The 20,103-nt window shown below is 42.2% G+C and overlaps 1 protein-coding gene across 2 annotated transcripts in view; it reads left to right on the top strand.

The window, feature by feature from the left end:
• The window catches only part of rap1gds1 (RAP1, GTP-GDP dissociation stimulator 1), a 29,686-nt gene extending 14,136 nt beyond the window's left edge, over nucleotides 1-15,550 (top strand). For both annotated transcript variants that reach the window (XM_074699391.1, XM_074699392.1), the window contains 10 exons: nucleotides 3,196-3,324; nucleotides 3,452-3,577; nucleotides 5,991-6,134; nucleotides 9,328-9,459; nucleotides 9,638-9,772; nucleotides 9,919-10,044; nucleotides 10,350-10,489; nucleotides 11,710-11,836; nucleotides 11,986-12,114; nucleotides 12,417-15,550. In XM_074699391.1, the coding sequence (XP_074555492.1) occupies nucleotides 3,196-3,324; nucleotides 3,452-3,577; nucleotides 5,991-6,134; nucleotides 9,328-9,459; nucleotides 9,638-9,772; nucleotides 9,919-10,044; nucleotides 10,350-10,489; nucleotides 11,710-11,836; nucleotides 11,986-12,114; nucleotides 12,417-12,544 (1,316 nt within the window). In that variant the 3' untranslated portion in view covers nucleotides 12,545-15,550. The remainder of the gene's footprint in view (nucleotides 1-3,195; nucleotides 3,325-3,451; nucleotides 3,578-5,990; nucleotides 6,135-9,327; nucleotides 9,460-9,637; nucleotides 9,773-9,918; nucleotides 10,045-10,349; nucleotides 10,490-11,709; nucleotides 11,837-11,985; nucleotides 12,115-12,416) is intronic.
• Nucleotides 15,551-20,103: the final 4,553 nt, after the last annotated feature.

Here is a 20,103-nt window from a genome sequence, read left to right on the forward strand (position 1 = left end):
AATATTCAGCTAACTTATAAAATGTTGCTGATAAGTGAGGGTGACAACATTTAGTCAACTGTGCATTAACTGTTTATTTCTGGGAGGCCATAGCAGAGAATTGCCAATAGCCAAACTAGACCTGCACTTCCCTGCTCAATGCCCAAATGAACAGAAAGCAGTACTGAAGAAGTTTTGAAAGTCGGGATTGCGACCCAGGCTGTTGAGGAAAATGTTCATTGAGAGAAAAACGTAAGTGAAAAGTCACATCAGCCCTGGGACAGAGCTGATGTGGGGAAATCATCATGCCTTTGGACTTACACTCTGAACCCTGAAATTGTGTAGAGCCGTTTGCGATTTGCCCCCATTCCATTTCTGTTAGTGTGCCTCTGTGCTTTAAACATTGCTAACAGTGTAAAAGGGGAGTATGTATTTCTTGCCCTGAAATGGCAGTTTGTAGACACCTACAGGCTTCTCTACAGACGTCTTTCCACAATCACTGAAGTCACCCCCCTGCTGGCATTTATAAACAATGCAGGTTTAATACATTTTGGGGGCCTTTAAAAGTGTGTAAACTGTGTAAACTCTTCAGCACATCAGTTTTATCAATACAAACAACGATGTGCATATCAGTCTGCTATAGCAGTTTCCTCACGGCACAGGACAGTAGTGATAAAACGGTTTGATAGTATAAAAAAGTAGAATAGATTTCATGATCTGGTTGGATTTTCAACCGAAAAAAATATTTTATATCTTCAAAAGTCTTTGTCCTCTTGTTAGCTTTCCCTCCTCACTTTTCTGTTTTCATGATGTATCTACGTTCATTTCTCCTGCTTTTTTCTAACATCATGTTTTGCCAGTCTGGGAAGTTGTCAAAGGTATTGCTACCCTCCGCTGTGTGTCTGTGTACAGCTTGTTTCCTGGACTATGCTTTGTGTCTTTGTGATAACAGGCTTGTTGAGCGCAGACACTGTGTGATCTGACAGACTCAGACCTCCTGCCAAGGTGTCTTTTGGCTCTGGACCAGTCTCTGATGTGTTTGGCTGATTGATGAGAGGCTTTGGGATGCACTGACAGAGCGGATGAGTTTTTTTGTGGCTTTCTGCAGATTTCAGCAGCTTTCTGCATCTAGCTGACTCTTCATATATAGTTAATGATGTGACAACTCCCCACTTACTCACTGTGAATCTACTGCATCTGTTAAAAGGACTCCCCAAGGGAAAAAAACACGAGATGATACACAAACAACCATGTTATTAGTGCAAAGGCAATTATAATCTATCATTTTTATTACATTTTTAATGCAAATACATCCTTTATTCATAGTAAAGATTATTAAAGAATATTGTAAATATTGAAACTAGAGTTAGCCAGTGAATCATTAAAATCAAAGCCACCAAACTCTTTTTAATAATTTTGTCATCTTTACTCTAATACAACAACAGCTCAAGTTCAGACAAAATGTTTCAAAAGGCTCAAACTGTGGGCTCAAAACAGAAGGCCTAAATATCTGGTAATTTGCGATGCATCCTGGCTGACTAGATTACATGTAGACAGCTCTAAGCGCATGTGTTCACGCCTGGTGGATCACACATCTGCAGTGAGGACGTCTTGTGATGGGACCCTGTTTTCATATCCTCTCAAAATATAGAAAACATTTCGCTGTGTTCATTTATAGTTTTTCTGTCTCAGAGCTCTAGGCTGCGAGTAGGGCTAAATAAACCTGGCTAGTAAACAATGCTAGGAACTGAGTTTACAGTTTTTAGCATTTAATTGTTATCACATATTAATACATTACCTTGTCGCTTTGTATCTGGTAAAAAAAAAAATTGTCTCGAAAAAAGATAAGTAGTGTTATAAAAAGATCTGCTCTATTCATTTTTCAAAACAAACACATGCTTTGGTCCTCACGACAGCGGAAGCAAGTGCTCCTGGGAAGCAGAGTCTTTATCACCAGTGCTAACTCAAGCACTCACAGCCTCTTTAACTAAAAGGTTTAACTAAAAGGTTTTTCCTCTGTAATGATCTTTTCTTCTTTATTTACGGACTAATAGACCAGCAATCCTGAACCTGTCAGTAATGTAAAATTCACACATGGATGACGTAAAAGATGGTTGGTATTTGCTTCATTGGCCGTTTCTACAGCCATTTCAGTTACTGCAGGTGGGAACCATCTACTGGAGCAAAAGCAAAAGTACTCGTTCAGACCCTGACATTACAGAAGTCCAGAAATGCAGCAGCCAGTTATATCTTAATTTTTGGCTTCATGAGTGCAGGAAAAACAGCCACCATCTTTTCTTCTTTGTCATCCGATCTTTTTCCATCCTCTTTCATTTTGTCACACATCCATTAAAATCTGTTGGGGCTTTGCTGTTCTTCAAATAGCACTTGTGTCTGTATTGTTGGCTCTCTTTTTATTGCTTTTCAGGCTTAGCTTGTTCTGTTACTGTAAGGTCACCCTGACATTCAACGAGGATCTGGAAGATCTGATTGAGTGTTCCGGCCTTTTCTGTTCTGTTCCTCTCATCCTACAACTCTTTTGTCCTTTCAACATCTTTTGATTCTCTAGGTATTTGTTATCATTTTAAAACTTCTTAACATTAAATGTAGAATACATCCACACTTGCTTCCGACTCGAGTGTTAACAGTGATGCTTTGACAGCATGTTTGGAGTTTTAGCAGTTTAATGCTGGTTGGAGAAGTTGTACTTCAAGGTCATGTCAGCTTTTATGTTTTTATTATATTGGGATTCAGAAAGATTGTGAAAGAAACTAAGTCTCGTTCTAATGATGAGTTTTTTTCATTAAACAAAACTTTATTCTTGTAATATTTTGATTTTATTCTTCATATTTTGCAACTCTCTTAAAATCTCAAATTATTTTCTTTGATGTAGCTTGGGCACTAATGTCAAGCTTGCTGAAATACTGAGTTTGCAGGCAGGCTGTTAGCCGGCTTGCTAGCTCAGAGAGCTAAGCTTTATTATCCTCTTGATTTATTTATTTCTAATATCTCTTTTGCCAAAGTCATAACCCTGTCAGAATAATCCTGTTTTCCTGGTGGTGGGTCTCTTTGCTTTGAGCTCGCTTGAAGTTCTATAATTTTATCTTTTTACTTAAATTTAAGGGTCAAACTTTTGTTCATGGATCTCACCTTTAAGTTCTGTTAAGAGCTACAGATCGTGCACTCATCTGTCTGTCTTTGTTTGTGTTTTTGTAGATTCTCTACAAGCCCAGCTGATCAACATGGGAGTGATTCCCACTCTAGTAAAGCTGCTCGGCATCCACTCCCACAACACAGCCCTGACAGAAATGTGTCTAATTGCCTTTGGGAATCTGGCAGAGCTTGGTGAGGTTACATAAACACCTGTTCAGTGATGCTAACTCGTCTCACCTGGAGATATGAAAGTGTATTTACTGTCAATCCCTGTTACTCTGCTCTGAACTCACCTGTGATTTCTCTCCTGTGCTTTCAGAGTCCAGCAAAGAGCAGTTTGCCTCCACAAACATCGCTGAGGAGCTGGTTCGTCTCTTCCAGAAGCAGACAGAACACGAGAAGAAAGAAATGATTTTTGAGGTTCTGGCTCCTCTGGCAGAAAACGGTAATTTCTCTCTAATGTTTTGATCATGAAACAAAAGGCCTCTTCTGAGGAGTCTGCAGATTAAAACAGAAACCAGTCAGAGTCTGCAGACGCCTCTCATGCATTTAAATGAAACCATGTCCGCCTACTCTGTAGTAAATTATCCTCCAGCGTGAGTCATGCTGCTGCAAACTGCACAGTCATGGAAGAAAGATCCTGCATTTGCTCAGCTGCTCTCTTTAAAGCTTAAAGAAGGTCTGCATGTGTGTGTGTGTTTTAGTGTCTGATGAATGTGTGTGTGTGTTTCCATGTGTGTGCTGCCAGTTGTTATCATCGTTTCAGGCACTCTGGGTGCTCGTACATTGTCAGTCTCCAGGACAACGTCCTACTTAACTCTGCTTCAGAGGAACCTTGTTCTCTGTCTGCCTCTCCATCTCGCTCGTTTGTCACCCTGCATGCTGTTCATTAGATTTATGGACACACAGATGAACAGTTAACTGTGAGAGCTCCACAACTGTGATGGTAAGAGAGGAGAGGATGTAGAGTTGCTGCAGTGACAAACACAGATATTTGACTTTAATGGGCTCGGGTTTTAAACAGTTTACAGGAGGTCCTTCAGTTACGAACGAGTTACGTTCCCGAATTTCTGCCTAAGTCAGATTGTTACCCTAAATAACCCCTAAATCTCTAAATAACAATCCAAATACAACTATTATACCGACCCTGCTTTCCTTTTTGTACCCATGATGCAAAAAAGGTGAGGATACCGAGAAAATTACGGAGCACAAACACAATCTACACTATGACGCGAAACAAAGTGGACAATGCTGATGACTGTGTAGCTGTGTATTCCTATGTGTCAAGATGCAACGCGTCGTAGGAGCTTACAAACAGAGCAGCGTAACTTTGAAACCTTCTCTATTTTTTTACAATCATATATTTATTGGCACTGAAAGTCAAAACAACTTAAGTCGAGAACCGCGCAAGTTTAGGACCTCCTGTATTATGATATATATTTGTGATGAAGGGTTGTGATTTAGGGACAAAAGGGTTCTATACTTTCAGGTAAATGTGAAAAGGAAGACCATGGAAGCTTTTCTCAAACTTTCATTGGACACATGTGCACTGAACTAGAGATGCAATTATCAACAATTTTTACAGAGTTCTCACTTTCTTCTCAAACATTTGCTCATTTCTGACGTCCTACAGTGAAAAGCACGTTATACTTACAGATCTTTCTGTCCACTCTTTTCATTGCAGCACTGAAGCAAAACACTTCTTGAATTTCGAATCGTTTACCTGCCTCTTCATGCTCACATGACCCTATGCCAGCGCACAACACTGTTCCAGAATTTTTCCTCAAATTAGCTGAAATTGAAACTTATTCTGCCGCGAAATATATTACCCTCAGAATCTCAGGAAAAGGTGAAAATAAAGTGTTGATGTTGGTTTACTTCTAGTGCAGTTCTCTAATGGTCTGGCTTCATGACCCATCATCACCCCTCAACAAGAAACCCCGACCCAAATTAAGAATCAAGACATAGATTTCAGCGTGTAGTTTATAAAAAACAGAACAGCACCTTTCCTGTCAAAAGCCAGCGTACCTCAGCACAATACACCTGTACCTGCTCAAAAACAAGACTGTGGGACCTGTTTTTGATAAGGAAATCTCATGTAGACATGCCACACTTGTGCTTCTCCATACTCAGTTAACACGTGTTGCATAAAAAAGGCCCTTTCAAAATAAAAGCACAGTCATCAGCCAGTCTTTATTTACATAGAGATGGAAGAGAGAGAAACAGCAGCCTTGAGTTTCAGTTTCCCGCTGACAGTCTAAATCTATAGCAGCAGAAGTGGTACAAACCTGATCCAGCTCTGACAATTTGCTTTAAAAAAGTCTTAAGTCTATTACTTAAAGTAGTTACAGTATCTGCCCCTCGGACCTCAACTGGCAAATTATTACATAGAAGAGGAGCATGATAACTAAAGGCTCAACCTCCCATACTACTTCTAGAGACCCTAGGGACAACGAGCAGACCTGTGGGCTGAGAACGCAGTGACCTAGAGGGAAAACACTGAACAATTAGCTCTTTAAGATATGATGGCCCGATGCCATTAAGAGATTTGTAAGTTAGATGAGGAATTTTAAACTCTATTCTAGATTTTACATGATCTTATAGACTTGTTAGGGCAGTTGGATAAAACAGAGTTGCAGTAGTCCAGCCTGGAGGAAATGAAAGCGTTGTGAAATAATGCTTTACTGACCAACATCCCCTCACTGTGCTTCATGTGCTCTGCAGTCCTGTTGGTATGCAGCAGCGTGTCAGGTCCCATGTGATGCATTTCATATGATGTAGCACTGCATTGCAGCTGCAGCCACAAGCTTCACTGTGTTCCTCTCTGACTGCCTGCTCTTCCTCCCGTCTCCTCGCAGATGTGATAAAGCTGCAGCTGGTGGAGGCCGGCCTGGTGGAGTGTCTCCTGCAGGTGGTGGCTCAGACTGTGGACGGAGAGCGGGAGGAAGACATCGCCCAGCTCAAGACCTCCTCAGACCTCATGGTCCTCCTGCTGCTGGGAGGTAAACACATCAAAGATACAACCAGTGTCAACCCCATAGTAAAACATCTCTAAAGCTGCTCATGAATCAAACAATAATCCAGTTTCAGAGCCCCTTGTTTGATTCTCTGAACCTGGATTCCAAATTAACCTCATGGGACAGCTCTTAAAAATTAATTCTCTCTTCACACTGTCAGATTTGAATTGCAGGGTAGACCTAAATCTAAATGTACTGGGTCTTCAAGGGAGAAAGTATCCCCTGACTAAATCAATTGGTGTTGAAAAACTTTAAGTTAACATGAATATGAATGTCTTCTGTCCAGCGCTGATGCTGAGCATTAATAATTCAACCGTCATCTAAATATTTTATGGCAGCTTGCTGGACTTGAACACCGTGTGTTATTAATATACATAATAGACCCTTTGCAGCATGGACTACACAGTACAGGTTTGATTATAGCTCTAGGAGACAGCAGGGTTCATTTAGTTCATTCAGACACTCTAATGTGATCTAATACAGCAGCTGTGCAATGAAATCTGCTTTTTTCAAACGCTAAAGTTAACACTGACAGAGACGTTTGGTCTTATAACAAATTTATCATTGTTGTTATAAAGAGAGGTAATGTAGACTGCTTTGAGGGACATCCTTACAAATTTTAATCCCTCTTTTATAACTATTAGACTAGAGCTGGAGGATATATTGAATATACTCGATGTATCGCAGGTTGTTGCATATGAGATGTATAAAATGACTATATTGCAACCATCGAGTACAATGAGGCACGTTAATGTTTTCAGACGTCGGAACGTGAATCTCCTCGGTGATTCGCTCGTTTCACTCTCTGCTGCTCAGCCGGTGCTCCTCTCTTAGCCAGCACCACACTCCCCCGCTCACCCAGAAAAGTTCTCTCGCGCATGCGTGTTTTTGTATTTGGAGAGGAGGGAAAAAAGTCGCTTGAAAGTCTCATCAGTCGCGGGTTCCTTGGGCTTGTTCTCTAAAGTTTAGTTGCTTATTTGGGCTTGCTTTGCAGGGAATATGAGCCCTGCCTGATTCTCTCCCAGCTCAATACAACGAGAAATGAACGCAACATGTTTTCGACTTTCACTTTTCTGCTCACTCCGCCCCTCCCCTCACATACTTGCCGTTCTGTCGTGGCACTTAGCTGAGCACTGCTTGATGCATGATGGCAGAGACGAGCCTTGGTGGTGTTATTTTAAACCAGAATACCAAAATACTGTAAGCTGCGATGTTTTCAGAAAACAAATAAGGTTTAGTGGCAACGACACAAGTTTATACAAATGTGTCATTACACACCATAAAGAGAACTCTGAGCTGCAAAGTAAACAGATGGATCAAGTCTTGGATCAAAGAAAAGTGAAGTATTTTCAGTTTTACATGCTCTGAACACACAAACTGTTGGTCATTGGTGCAGAGCAGCCCCAAGCTGAAACATGACACCAGAAAGATGGAAGGAAATCTTCTAAGAATTATTTAGATTTAAATACAGGACAAATATCGAACATTCAGGGCTTGTTTAAAGCAGTAAAGAGTGTAGAATTATCTGTTTTTTACAGAATTGAGCTAGAGCAAACGGTTGATTTTCTGCAGAATTTCGTGTGAATTAACGAATTGTGGCCGGCAGTCTCTCAAAAAACAATCTCTTCCCCCGGTTTAAAACATGTTGCTGACGGCACGTGTGATACATTCAGGGACCGTCGGAAATTTGAGAATCTGACGAGAGCGCCACTTTTTTACAGCTTTTGAAAAGGACAAACGGTTTGTAAATGCCAGACATTTGAAAATAATCGGGTCTTTGAACCCCCCGCGGGTTTGGGATCCAGATTAATCTGCGTTAATTTATACAACGTGTTAATTTGCGGTGTAATTAATTAACCTAATTAACGCGTTAAAATGACAGCCCTAGTAACTACATTTACTTTGATTTGAAATAAATGGTTAGTTTAACTTAAAGGCAGGGTTGGCAGTCCTGAAAAACTAGCATAATTTTGAATGTAGCATCTCGTCAGGACTCCTCCTAGCCCCTCCTCCCCCTCTCCTTGGGGCTCCCTCAAAGCAACGCTCCTGCTCACATGCACGGGCGCCGCTGATTCGCAACTATGATTGTGAACTGAAAGACAGACTCGGCACATCATTTTATGTTTTGCACGACGCAGAGTCATGTCTCATTTAGAGGTAAGGAAACACCAAAAACGTAAAGCTAAAAAAACAATAAACAAACGTGGCTTTTGTCAGTACTCGTGACTGTCATGCTAGAATAGTCCACTTTTACCTGTGACACGATATCAGGAGTAAAGCTATAATACAAATGGTACATGTACATTTTCTTTAGGACTTACCAAATATCACAGTTTTTTTTTTTTTTTTGCTTGTCAGAGCCCCTGTGGTGAGAGTTTATTAGACTGTGATCCGAACTACAGCCCAGAGCCAAGTACCCCATCAGGTCAGAGGGGACATGCCTGAGGTCGAGCGAGAGGGGCAGTAGTTAGAGGCCGGGGAACAGAGCAAAAAAAGAAAGCCTCCGTCTTCCTTTTCTTGCTCTGTTTAGCTGGAGGAGCGGCAACGGGCAAACGGGTCTAGGTAGCTTCTCCGCCGCTGCTCCTTCCTTCTCAGCTCGGCCACACGCACTGAATCATGTGCACGTCAGTGAAATGTACGCGCAGGAGGCGGGCAGAACCGCGATTGGATTTGATTGGTTTACAAACAAGGTGTCCCTGGAAGACGATTGGTTGGTGTTTTCCCTGTTTTACTCCTGCTGTAGAAAGCGGATATTTTCCGCTCTACTTTAAGAACACATCATGCATTTCTTGCCATCGGTACATATAGATCATTTTAACCAGCATAACCAAAAGTGTATCTATATCAAACTACCAATTATACATTTAACCTTGTTGTGATTTTTCCTTTTTGCATTTACATTTTAAAAACCCAGCTGAAGAGTCTGCTTTAATCATCATACTGTTGTTATTTTATGCATCAAAGGGCTGAATTAAACATTAATGGTGATTTAGAGGAGAAATCAGAATATCGAGATATATATTGTGTATCGTGATGTAGCCCAAAAATATCGAAATATTGAATTTTATCGTGCAGCACTATATTAGACACATCTACTGATGTCTTACTCCTAACTTCCACAGAAAGCGTGTAGGTCTCATTTCATCAGCGTCAAAGATATTCTTTTGGTGTTGTGCAGATGAGTCCATGCAGAAGCTGTTTGAAGGAGGAAAAGGCAGCGTCTTCCAGAGAGTCCTGTCCTGGATCCCGTCTCATAACCATCAACTGCAGCTCGCTGGGGCCCTGGCCATCGCTAACTTTGCTCGCAATGGTAAGACCTGTGTTATTATGTCTGGATTTGTAATCCTCCCTTGAAGAAGAGTTTTACTTTCTAGCAGCGAAACAGAAAGTAGGAAAACACCTGCTAGCATTTCATGTTTGTTTCAGTCTGAGCTCATCTGATTCTGAGTAACATGAAGGTGTGGCGTTGTATTTCCTCCTGTGTCTAGATGGAAACTGCATCCACATGGTGGACACCGGTATTGTGCAAAAGCTTCTGGAGCTGCTGGATCGACATGTGGAGGAAGGAAATGTCACTGTGCAGCATGCAGCACTGAGCGCTCTGAGGAACTTGGCCATACCTGGTGAGCTGCTGCATCACAGAAACCTGCACACACACCGTGATCAGATAGTTTGTTTGTAAAAAAAACAAACAAATATAATCAAACTACAAAGGAAGGTCTGGTATTCTGTGAGTTTTGATGTTAACTCCTCTGTGTCTTCTTTACAGTTGTGAACAAATCTAAGATGCTCTCAGCTGGAGTAGCAGACGTGGTGTTGAAGTTTTTACAGTCAGAGATGCCTCCAGTTCAGTTCAAACTGCTCGGGACGTTACGTATGCTCATCGATACACAGGGTACAGACTCTTCACCTCCTACAGATATCATCACAGCAAATATATTTACTCTGGGAACACATCATCATTGGCTGTGAAGCAGCTAGTCAGAAGCTCCACCTGCTCTTGTTAAGTCTTGGTTTCATAAATGAAAACATGGTACTCACTGTTCTTGTTCTGTCACTGGACAGATGCTTTTGTAAACCAGATACTGAAGAGTTTCTCCTGTAACTCATCTGCTAAGGAAATCAGTGTTTGAGTCTGATGTGAAACCAAAACTTCTGTCTGAGCTGTCTCACATGATTCTTGTATGTTTCTGTGCTCAGCTGAAGCAGCCGACCAGTTGGGGACCAATGGCAAGCTGGTGGAGCGGCTAGTGGAGTGGTGTGAAGCCAAAGATCACGCTGGAGTGATGGGCGAGTCCAACAGACTCCTGTCTGCTCTCATCCGACACAGCAAGTCAAAGGTTTGACACACAGCAACACATAATCACTCGATTAATACAGTTTGACATTGATTATTTAACCATGCATTGCAGAAACTGAAATTATCTTGTTTAGTTTCTTGAAATAAGAAAATGTGTTAAAGCAAGAAAGTAAAAAAAAAAAAAAATTCTTGACCCTTTGGCAGATTTATTCAAGCAATTCAAGTTTCATTTTGTCATTATTAATTGAAATAAGACTTTTTCTGAATTTATCATTTAAATGTACACCTTTTTGCATTATGTGATAGATTTCCGTGTCTGGGATTCTTTGATGAGGACACAAGACTTCAGCTAGGACTGTGTAGAGAGAAAATTCCTGTAAAAGAAATGAAAATGAAAGTTGTTCTTTTTGGAGAGTTGATGTAGAAGAGTAGACTAGTATGTCTGATGAGTTTATTGTGATACGACAAATTAAAAACTAGAATGTATTTGAGAGGGATTTCAGCCTGTTTCAGTCATTATTAAACCATAACAGCCACTGACACATCTGGCTGAAAGTCACTGGTTGGTACGATCTTTTAAAAAATAAATAGATAAATAAAAATCAATGATACACAGATGTAGCAGATTTTTTTTGCACATAGAATTTGCTGAAACTGATCAGGCCATGGATAAAGAATTGGATCCATAAGCAGAAGTAATCGCAGTATATGTCTCAACAATAACTTATCAATTACCATCTATAGTGTGGAGGGCATACCCTGTAAAGTATTATCATACAAACATCCTGACTCACAATTTGAAGGCGGTTAATATCTGTGAACAAAATCTACATTAAGAGCAGCTAACGCTTTGTTTTAGAGCAAACATTTACACTTGTACACAAACTTAGTACCATTAATTACAAATGAATAGAAATACCGTTTCTCTCTTGGGTTCATACCACTGAAGAAAGTCAGAGTGAGGCCTCCGTGTAACTTACCATTTACTGTGAAACTGAGACTCTCCTCAAACAGATGAAGGATTTTCCCCTCTTATGATTTGAACACATGGTTTCTTCTCATGCTGCTCACTTGCCTGTGAATAATTCAAATATTAATCACCAGCTGCTGTCTACACGGGCATCATCCCCTGGAGCAGAAACGGTTCAGATGACTTACAGTTGCTTCAGGAGAAAAAAAAGGAAGAATGCATGCATTGAATTTAAAGCCGTCATGGATGATTAATTTATTCATGTGTGTATTTATTTATGTGAATTTCAGGAAGTGGTCAGAACAGTTATCCAGGGAGGAGGTGTCAAGCACTTAGTCACAATGGCAACCAGTGAACATATGATAATGCAGAACGAAGCGCTGGTGGCTCTGGGTCTCATAGCAGGACTGGATCTGGGTAAGAGCAGAAACTCTTAGAACACATTCTGTTATCAGTCATTTACTGTGAAACAATTTAGGAGCTCTGTAGGACTGTCAGAGTTTTCTCCACACTCCTTTCTGTTTTCTGTTTTATCTTTTATTCTGACCTTTGATTCTTGGTTTCAGTGGCGGCTGAGAAGGACTTTGTGGGAGCCAGTCTGGTGTCAGTGCTTCACAAACTGCTCTCAGACGAGAGGAGTGCTCCAGAGATCAAGTATAACTCCATGATCCTCATCTGTGCCGTCATGGGATCAGGTAAGACTCAACAACAGCTGGAGCAATGTGGTGTCCAGTGCCTTGCTCAAGGACAACGGATTGAACCCCAATCTTCAGATTAAGGGACAGCCACCCTTACTGTGTTCTCTGGATGATGAATATTTATAGATTATTCCTGTTATCATGTGATCATTTTCCTGACCACAACACATATCACACATCCCTTCTTTTGTATTTGCAAAATGTGTTTTTGAAACAAGCAGCCTCTTCCATGTGGAGTGAAGAGTGTTTACCTGATGATTCATTCTTTTTCCTCTGCTTCTCTTACTGTTTCCCCTCAGAGCCTCTCCATAAAGAAGTCCAGAGCCTGGAGTTCATCGACGTGGTGTCCAAGCTGCGCGCCCACGAAAACAAAACGGTATCACACCAGGCATCGCTCACGGAGCAGCGGTTAACTGCCCAGAGCTAAATGACTGTGTCAAACTCCGCCCACCTTCACACACCCACCCACCCAAACGCCTGCCTGACCACCCGAAGACCTCTCAACAACACCTCATGACCGCTCCCCCCTCCCTGTGCCCCATCGTCATGTGCCAAGGTACCATGTCGCGTTAACTGCCAGCCAGACATACGGTCATGTCTCCACCCCCCAAATCCTCCGCCAGGGTCAGACTGATGCACCTGAGCTGGAGTTTGCTCAGATCTGTGTTTGTTAAGGACAAATAGCCTTCATGACTGTTTTTTAGCCCTCTGTCACACGCCAAAACTCTCCTCTGAAAGCCATAAAAACGAGATTTATTGAGGTAGTTGAGCAGAGTGAGGCAGGATTGATTTTAGGTCTTAACCCTCTAGAGTCCTGAAGAGTTGTAGGTTGGACTGAGCAGGAAATGTTAGGGAGTATTACAGTTTCAAAACATTAAAAAATGACAAAAATTCAAATGTTCAACTCCTAGTGATGCTAAATTTAAAGAAAAGATATAGATGTTATTAAGAATATTTGATCCATCACATTTCTCTGTCCTCTCAACAGGATTCAGAGTCTGAAAACAGATAAATTGACTTCCCATCCTCACTTAATCGTGAGATATTTCACAAAAACTATGTAGCTGTAGGTTTTACCTTCAACAACTTTTCAGGAAATGTAAAGCTCTTGAAGAGCTGATCACAGCCGAGTTCATGGTGCACATTAAAAGGGTTTTGCATGCACAACTTTTCTCCTAGTGACCAGTTAACCCTCCATGTAGGTCCCTTTTTATTTTTTTACTTTTTTGAGCTTGAATACTCGTCTCACACTGCTGTCATAAGTTTAACTCGCAGGATTCATCAAAATCCTCCTCACTAAAACATTTTCTTCAAGTGCAGTTGGAGGAAAGGATGCAAAAGCAGGTTGAGTGACTGGTTTTAACTGTCCTGAGATAACTAAATGGAAACCTTACTTACCTTAACTGGACTTCCTGGTCTCTCATGGCAAAGGATGCACAATGTCCTGATGTCAGTTGCTCGCATTTATCTGTGTAATGTTGTGCTTAGAGTTGACATCTTATGGCTTACAGCAATCAGCTTAATTATTTCAAACATCTGTATCAGTATTGGTCCTGATTTTCATAATCAGTGCATCTCTGTTTCTGTTTCCTGTCACAGCAGAGTTCAGCTTTTCTTCTGTGTTCAGAGGCACTGTGTAGGTTATTAAATGTCTGGCTTTCTGAGCTCTAGAGGGTTAAACACCTCTTAAACTCTGCCTGCGTGTGTTCTTCTGGACGTAGACACCATTCACTTCTCCTCCATCAGTCTGACCCTGGTGCCCTCCCCTACTTGTGCATGCATCTTCTGCTACAAGTAGCTCCACGGGAGCTGAGGCGCCATAAACAGCCAAACGCAATAGATAAGAGATGACACTCTTTTACGACCATAGCTGTGATACCATCAGCAGGTAAAATAACCAGAAACACCCACCAGTGTAAAAATGTGCACAAAAAGAACAAAAAAACCTTCCTGTTGTGAATTTTCTTTCATTTTTAAGAAAAGCAGCCATCCATGATGTGCCCAGTCGTGTCCCATGTAGCTCGAGTGTAATTTGACTAGAAACTGTGCATGTTTAAGTCCTGTTGAAGGTGTGACCGTGTTCATCTGACCTCGCCTGCCGCTCACACCCATCAGAGTCGTCCCTCACACACACCTCCAGTCAAGTACACTTTTTTTTCACTTCTTCAAGGTCTGGAGATTTGATCAAGTTTTTAACTCCACCGATGTCCAAACGCTCACACACCTGTACAGTGACGATAGAGGCTCCACCAGTCTCCATAACATTACAAAGAGAACCATGTTAGGACCAGAAAGAGTTTATTTCTGTTGGTGATGTCCGGCTCAGATCCCAGACTCAGGAAGTGGTGTCCTGGAAGGTGCATCGCAGAGTACGACGTAGCAGAGTCTTCTCTGCAACAGGATAAAGACAAAGTGCAGAAAAACGTGATGTAGTATGAACAAGAAGTGGAAGGCAGAAAGCAAACACAACATCTGCAATGTTAAAAGCATCCAGGTTGTTCATTTGGTGTTTTTTCTGCTGTTTTTGCACAAAACCAACTTCTGCTGATCTAAGTCTTGTTTGTATCACTGTAGAGAAGACTTACAGCATTTATAAGATGTTTTTTTTCACATTTCCTTGATGACAAGGACAAGGTGGTTCAAAGAGTGAAGAAGATACAAATCTAAAAGTGAGTTGGGAGACTTTGGCTTTGTTCAAACTGCAGGAAAATCCAGCTTTAAGAAGAATGTGGCGTGATCATTACTTTCACTTACGACCTGCTCTGGAGCCATTTCAAAACCTAGATTTGAGCTCCAAATGTCAAAACATGTCGTCAGTCAGATTTTTAATGTCCCGAGACAAAGAGTAATTCAGGGAATAAAATCTGATTGAGGGAAAGTTGAAACTTTCAGATTAAATTCCAGTAATTAAAAGCTTAGAGAAGATCTCTTTTACTTTTTATATTTTTACTGTTTACTTTTCAAATTTGAGATGATCGAGTTGAATAATTATCTTCCTCCTCTGATTTTTTTTTTTTTTGGAGCCAGGCACAGAATCTGAAAGTTCAACTTCCCTCTCCACCTGATTCAAAGATGGAAAATCTAAAGCCAGTGCCAAATCTCCTCTGAGCCTTCTCAATCAAAGCGTAGAAACCATCTGGAAACTCCCAAACACAAGTTTTGGGTCCAAACACAGCCAAATGTTTTGATGAAGGAGACTCAAGTGAGAACATGGTTTTGGGTGAATTTTCTGATCCATGGTAGTTCCTGAAATTGTAGCTCTTATGAGCTCTGCAGAGGAGACAGTGTGTGTATTTTGAAGCCACTATCATCCCCCTGTGTGTGCACAACGTGTGAGTGATTGCAACGCTCGAGGGCAAGAGTCTGGGATCTTGTGAGAACAGTTCTTGTCACATCAACACAGCGCCCCCCCCCCAGAGGACAGAACTCCCCCTCACTTCTTCTAATCAAAGGGATTTGTGCACCTCTCAGCATGTCACACTCTGTCAAAACACACACATGCACACACACACACACACTCATATACACACACTCAGACATGATGTGTCTCTGCTTTCTTTTCTAAAGGTATGAATGGTTATTTATCAGATCTGTGCTCTTTACAGACACATGCCAGTGGAGATGTATCCATAGTAACTGCATAAAATACAAATATAAACTTAAATGTTTGTTGTAAATGTCATGAGTTGTACATTTGGAGGATTGTAACTCAGCAGAATATTAAAAGATGATAGCTGGTCCTGCTTGGTGTCTTCTTTTGGGGAACAGAGAAATCTGCTGGAATGAAGAGTAAATGCCAGATTTAATTCGAAACACTCTTACACTTTTGTAATCTTGTAAAAATGTAGAATTGTTAAAAAAGCACAGGTCTCAGTTTACCCAAAAAAGCAAAGTAATATTCTCAAAATCTTCATGAGATTGTCACAAGATGAGAAAGATCTTCATGAGACTTGCAGAAATTATGGGGTCACCACATAAGGATCTCTTCACTGGTTCATGGAGGTTCACTGGAGGGGCGGGCCCCAAACACCAAGATCTGCAGATTGCCCTGCCTTAATGACAGGGCTCCAGAGGGATGACCAATCAGAGGAAAGCAGGTTTGTAGAGTGGGTAGCCTTAAGAGTAGCAAGAGTTTCCTAAAACAAATAATGTCAACTTTTACAGGAATAACCCTGCTCTGTCGTCCCCCATGGACAGCTGTTTTCCAAACGGTAAACTACACTAGCAGTGCCAACTATTTTGGGTGAAATTCTGCATGTAGTAGGTAGTATGCAAAAACTTGCAAAATCTGCAGTATGCCAAAAGTCCCAGGATGTCCTACTGATTAAGGAAAATACAACAAACCAGTCTACCTGGCATACTGTTTCCCACAATGCACAGCACTGACGGTGTTTGTCTATGCAGGTGGCAGGTTTTGGTAAATTACTACCACCTACTGGAATGAGTTGGCATTATAATTACAATACATCAACACTAACGTCAGATGGAGATAGAAGTGAAGTAATGCGAAAGAAACACAAGAAAATCTTGTCACTTCCAGTTAAAAAGAAGCGTTTGGAGGAATTTGTACTACAAATACATTAAAGCCCATATAAAACACTAATTCACCTTTTTAATCCATATGTGAATTATATGGAGGTGGTTTTTCTATCAGCTGTAGAAATAAAAACCCCTTCCAGATTTATTTTCAGTATAAATTGGTATAAATCAAATATGATGATTCTACTAAATGATTAACAAAAAATAAAATAAAATACCAAGATCTACCCAACGTTTGTTTTGTACATTTATAATAAAGGCAAAATAAAATCCATCACCCATTTTCTGAAACTATAAACCAGAGTAGTATACTACAAAACAGACCCAACAGAACAGTCATAGTACATACTACATGCAAAAGCAGTCGGCAGTATGCAGTGTCCACTACATACTACATTCCCATGTAGTATGTTGTAGGCGGTTTGGAAAACAGCCTGTGTCTGCCTCAACCTCCTCCTCCTCAGCTTGTATGTTGATGTTTTTGTTGTATTGAGACATTTCAGGGACCGGGGTGGTGGTCCCTCTTTTTAAGAAGGGGGACCGGAGGGTGTGTTTCAACTACAGGGGTATCACACTCCTCAGCCTCCCTGGTAAGGTCTATTTGGGGGTACTGGAGAGGAGGGTCCAAAGGATAGTTGAACCTCGGATCCAGGAGGAGCAATGTGGTTTTCATCCTGGCCATGGAACGGTAGACCAGCTCTATACCCTCAGCAGGGTCCTCAAGGGTGCATGGGAGTTTGCCCAACCTGTCCACATGTGTTTTGTGGACTTGGAGAAGGCATTCGACCGTGTCCCTCAGGGAGTCCTGTGGGGGGTTCTCCGGGAGTATGGGGTGTCGGGCTGCTTGTTACGAGCTGCCAGTTCCCTGTACGACCGGTGCCAGAGCTTGGTCCACATTGCTGGAAGTAAGTTGGACTCGTTTCCAGTGAGGGTTGGACTCCGCCAGGGCTGCCCTTTGTCACCGATTCTGTTCATAACTTTTATGGACAGAATTTCTAGGTGCAGCCAGGGTGTCGAGGGGGTCCAGTTTGGTGACCTCAGGATTGGATCGCTGCTTTTTGCAGATGATGTGGTCCTGTTGGCTTCATCAAACCGTGACCTTCAACTCTCTCTGGAGCGGTTCCCAGCCCAGTGTGAAGCGGCTGGGATGAGAATCAGCACCTCCAAATCCGAGTCCATGGTCCTCAGCCGGAAAAGGGTGGAGTGCCCTCTCCGGGTCAGGGATGAGGTCCTGCCCCAAGTGGAGGAGTTTAAGTATCTCGGGGTCTTGTTCATGAGTGAGGGAAGGATGGAGCGAGAGATTGGCAGGCAGATCGGTGCAGCGTCTGCAGTAGTGCGGACTCTGCACAGGTCTGTCGTGGTGAAGAGGGAGCTGAGCTGGAAGGCCAAGCTCTCCGTTTACTGGTTGATCTTCGTTACCACTTTCACCTATGGTCATGAGCTTTGGGTAGTCACCAAAAGAACAAGACCGCGGGTACAAGCGGCCGAAATGAGCTTCCTCCGTAGGGTGGCTGGGCTCTCCCTTAGAGATAGGGTGAGAAGCTCGGCTATCCAGGAGGAGCTCGGAGTAGAGCCGCTGCTCTTCCGCGTTGAGAGGAGCCAGATGAGGTGGCTCGGGTATCTGATGAGGATGCCTCCCGGATGCCTCCCTGGTGAGGTGTTCAGGGCACGTCCCACCTGGAGAAGACCCCGGGGCAGACCCAGGACACGCTGGAGAGACTACATCTCTCAGCTGGCATGGGAACGTCTTGGGATCCCCCCGGAAGAGCTGGACGAAGTCGCTAGGGAGAAGGAAGTCTGGGCTTCCCTGCTTGGGCTGCTGCCCCTGCGACCCGACCCCGGATAAGCAGAAGAAAATGAATGGATGGATGGATGGGACATTTCAGGGCGGAGAGTGGGCCTGGTTACATCAGCCAATCACAGCGCCTGGTGTGCAGGTGACTTTGATGATATCCTGTGATACAAGCCATCCAGAGCAGCTACAATAGTGGACCCAGCATGGTGCAAAAAAAAAAAAAAAAAAAAAACACAACCAAAGTGAAACAAAACACCGAACAGATAAAGATTTTTGCGAAATGAGGTTAAAGCTTGGCTCGACTTTCAGTCACTTTCAGGCACTTGGAGAGCAGCTCAGGACAAAAAGCGACGTGAGTTAGCTTTTTGCTAATCAGGTATATGTCCAATACCCGTGATTAGCTTGTGCTAATAACATGCTAAGTCAGATGAATGTCTCTTGAGTCTCGCCCACGTAGAAACGCAATTAGTAATAGTATATCTAAGTATTGATAAAGCCCACAGGAGATGAGATCTGTGTATGTAATTTGCATTTTATTGACAATATATAAAATGTTAAACATAGCTTGGCAACAATTTTTTAACAACTTTTACATAAATTAAAATGGGGGGGCTAGACTCTCGCTCCATACAGTCTATGCTCGCTACACGCATCCAAGAGCTGTGCCTCCATGCCGGTGACATCCATGCTGCAGTGTTATCTTTTTCCCAAACAACACGAAGTGACAGCTCTTCGCCCAATGAGGTGAGCCGCATTTTGTGGCGTCATAGCAACGTGTGAGTGTTCAGTCAGCTCATTGGCCAGGTCATAGCATCGTGTGAGTGTTCGGTCAGCTCACTGTTTAGGTCATAGCAACGTGTGAGTGTTTGGTCAGCTCATTGGCCACAGAGCGGGAGAGGGGAATGGGATGGAATTACTGTAATTTCTCGTATAAATCAACCTGCTTTTCATTGAAACCATAAATATATAGCAGTTTATGCTTGACCCTCAGAGAAATACGGGACAAAGTGCGTCCCTTATCAGTTCAGCACGGGACGCGTATGCTCGAGTCCAGATACAGGACGATTCCGTTTTTCAAGGGACGGTTGGCGACCCTACACATACAGCTACTCGCACTCACAAACCTGCAAAAAGTTTCTGTATTTACTCAGTACCTCCCAATTACTCAATCTTGCTCAATTACACCCTCGCATAGTTACAGTTACTTACTCACATAGTTACAGTTTTGCTCACATAGTTACAGTTACTTGCTTACACTCGGTCAATCACTCACATTGTACATACTCACACATCCTTGAATAATGTTTTTTTTCCAATTGGAGAAGCCTGATTTTGATGCAAAGGCAGAGTCTTGTGTATTGGGCAGGGAAAAATGTTGAAGGAGGGAGTATTCAAGCCAAAATTGTCTCTGTACCAAGAGCTGATGAATGATCTCTTCCTTGTTCCACGCTGAGTTCTGGGGTACTTTTTAAGACATGACTGAACAGGACCCTCTGCTTTGGATCTTGAAATATCTAGAATATAAATAAAATGGGAAGAGGAAAACAGTCCTAGGGACCTGACAGAAACACCCTAGAAATTTTGGAGCCCTCCGGCTCCATTTTGTGGAGTTGCGGCCAGTTTAATAAGAGGCTAAATACAGGTCTAATTTC

The sequence above is a fragment of the Halichoeres trimaculatus genome, unplaced genomic scaffold (assembly GCF_033239565.1).
Source record: "Halichoeres trimaculatus isolate MK-OKI-2021-1 unplaced genomic scaffold, fHalTri1.1 fHalTri1_scaffold_22, whole genome shotgun sequence".
Lineage (NCBI taxonomy): Eukaryota > Metazoa > Chordata > Actinopteri > Labriformes > Labridae > Halichoeres > Halichoeres trimaculatus.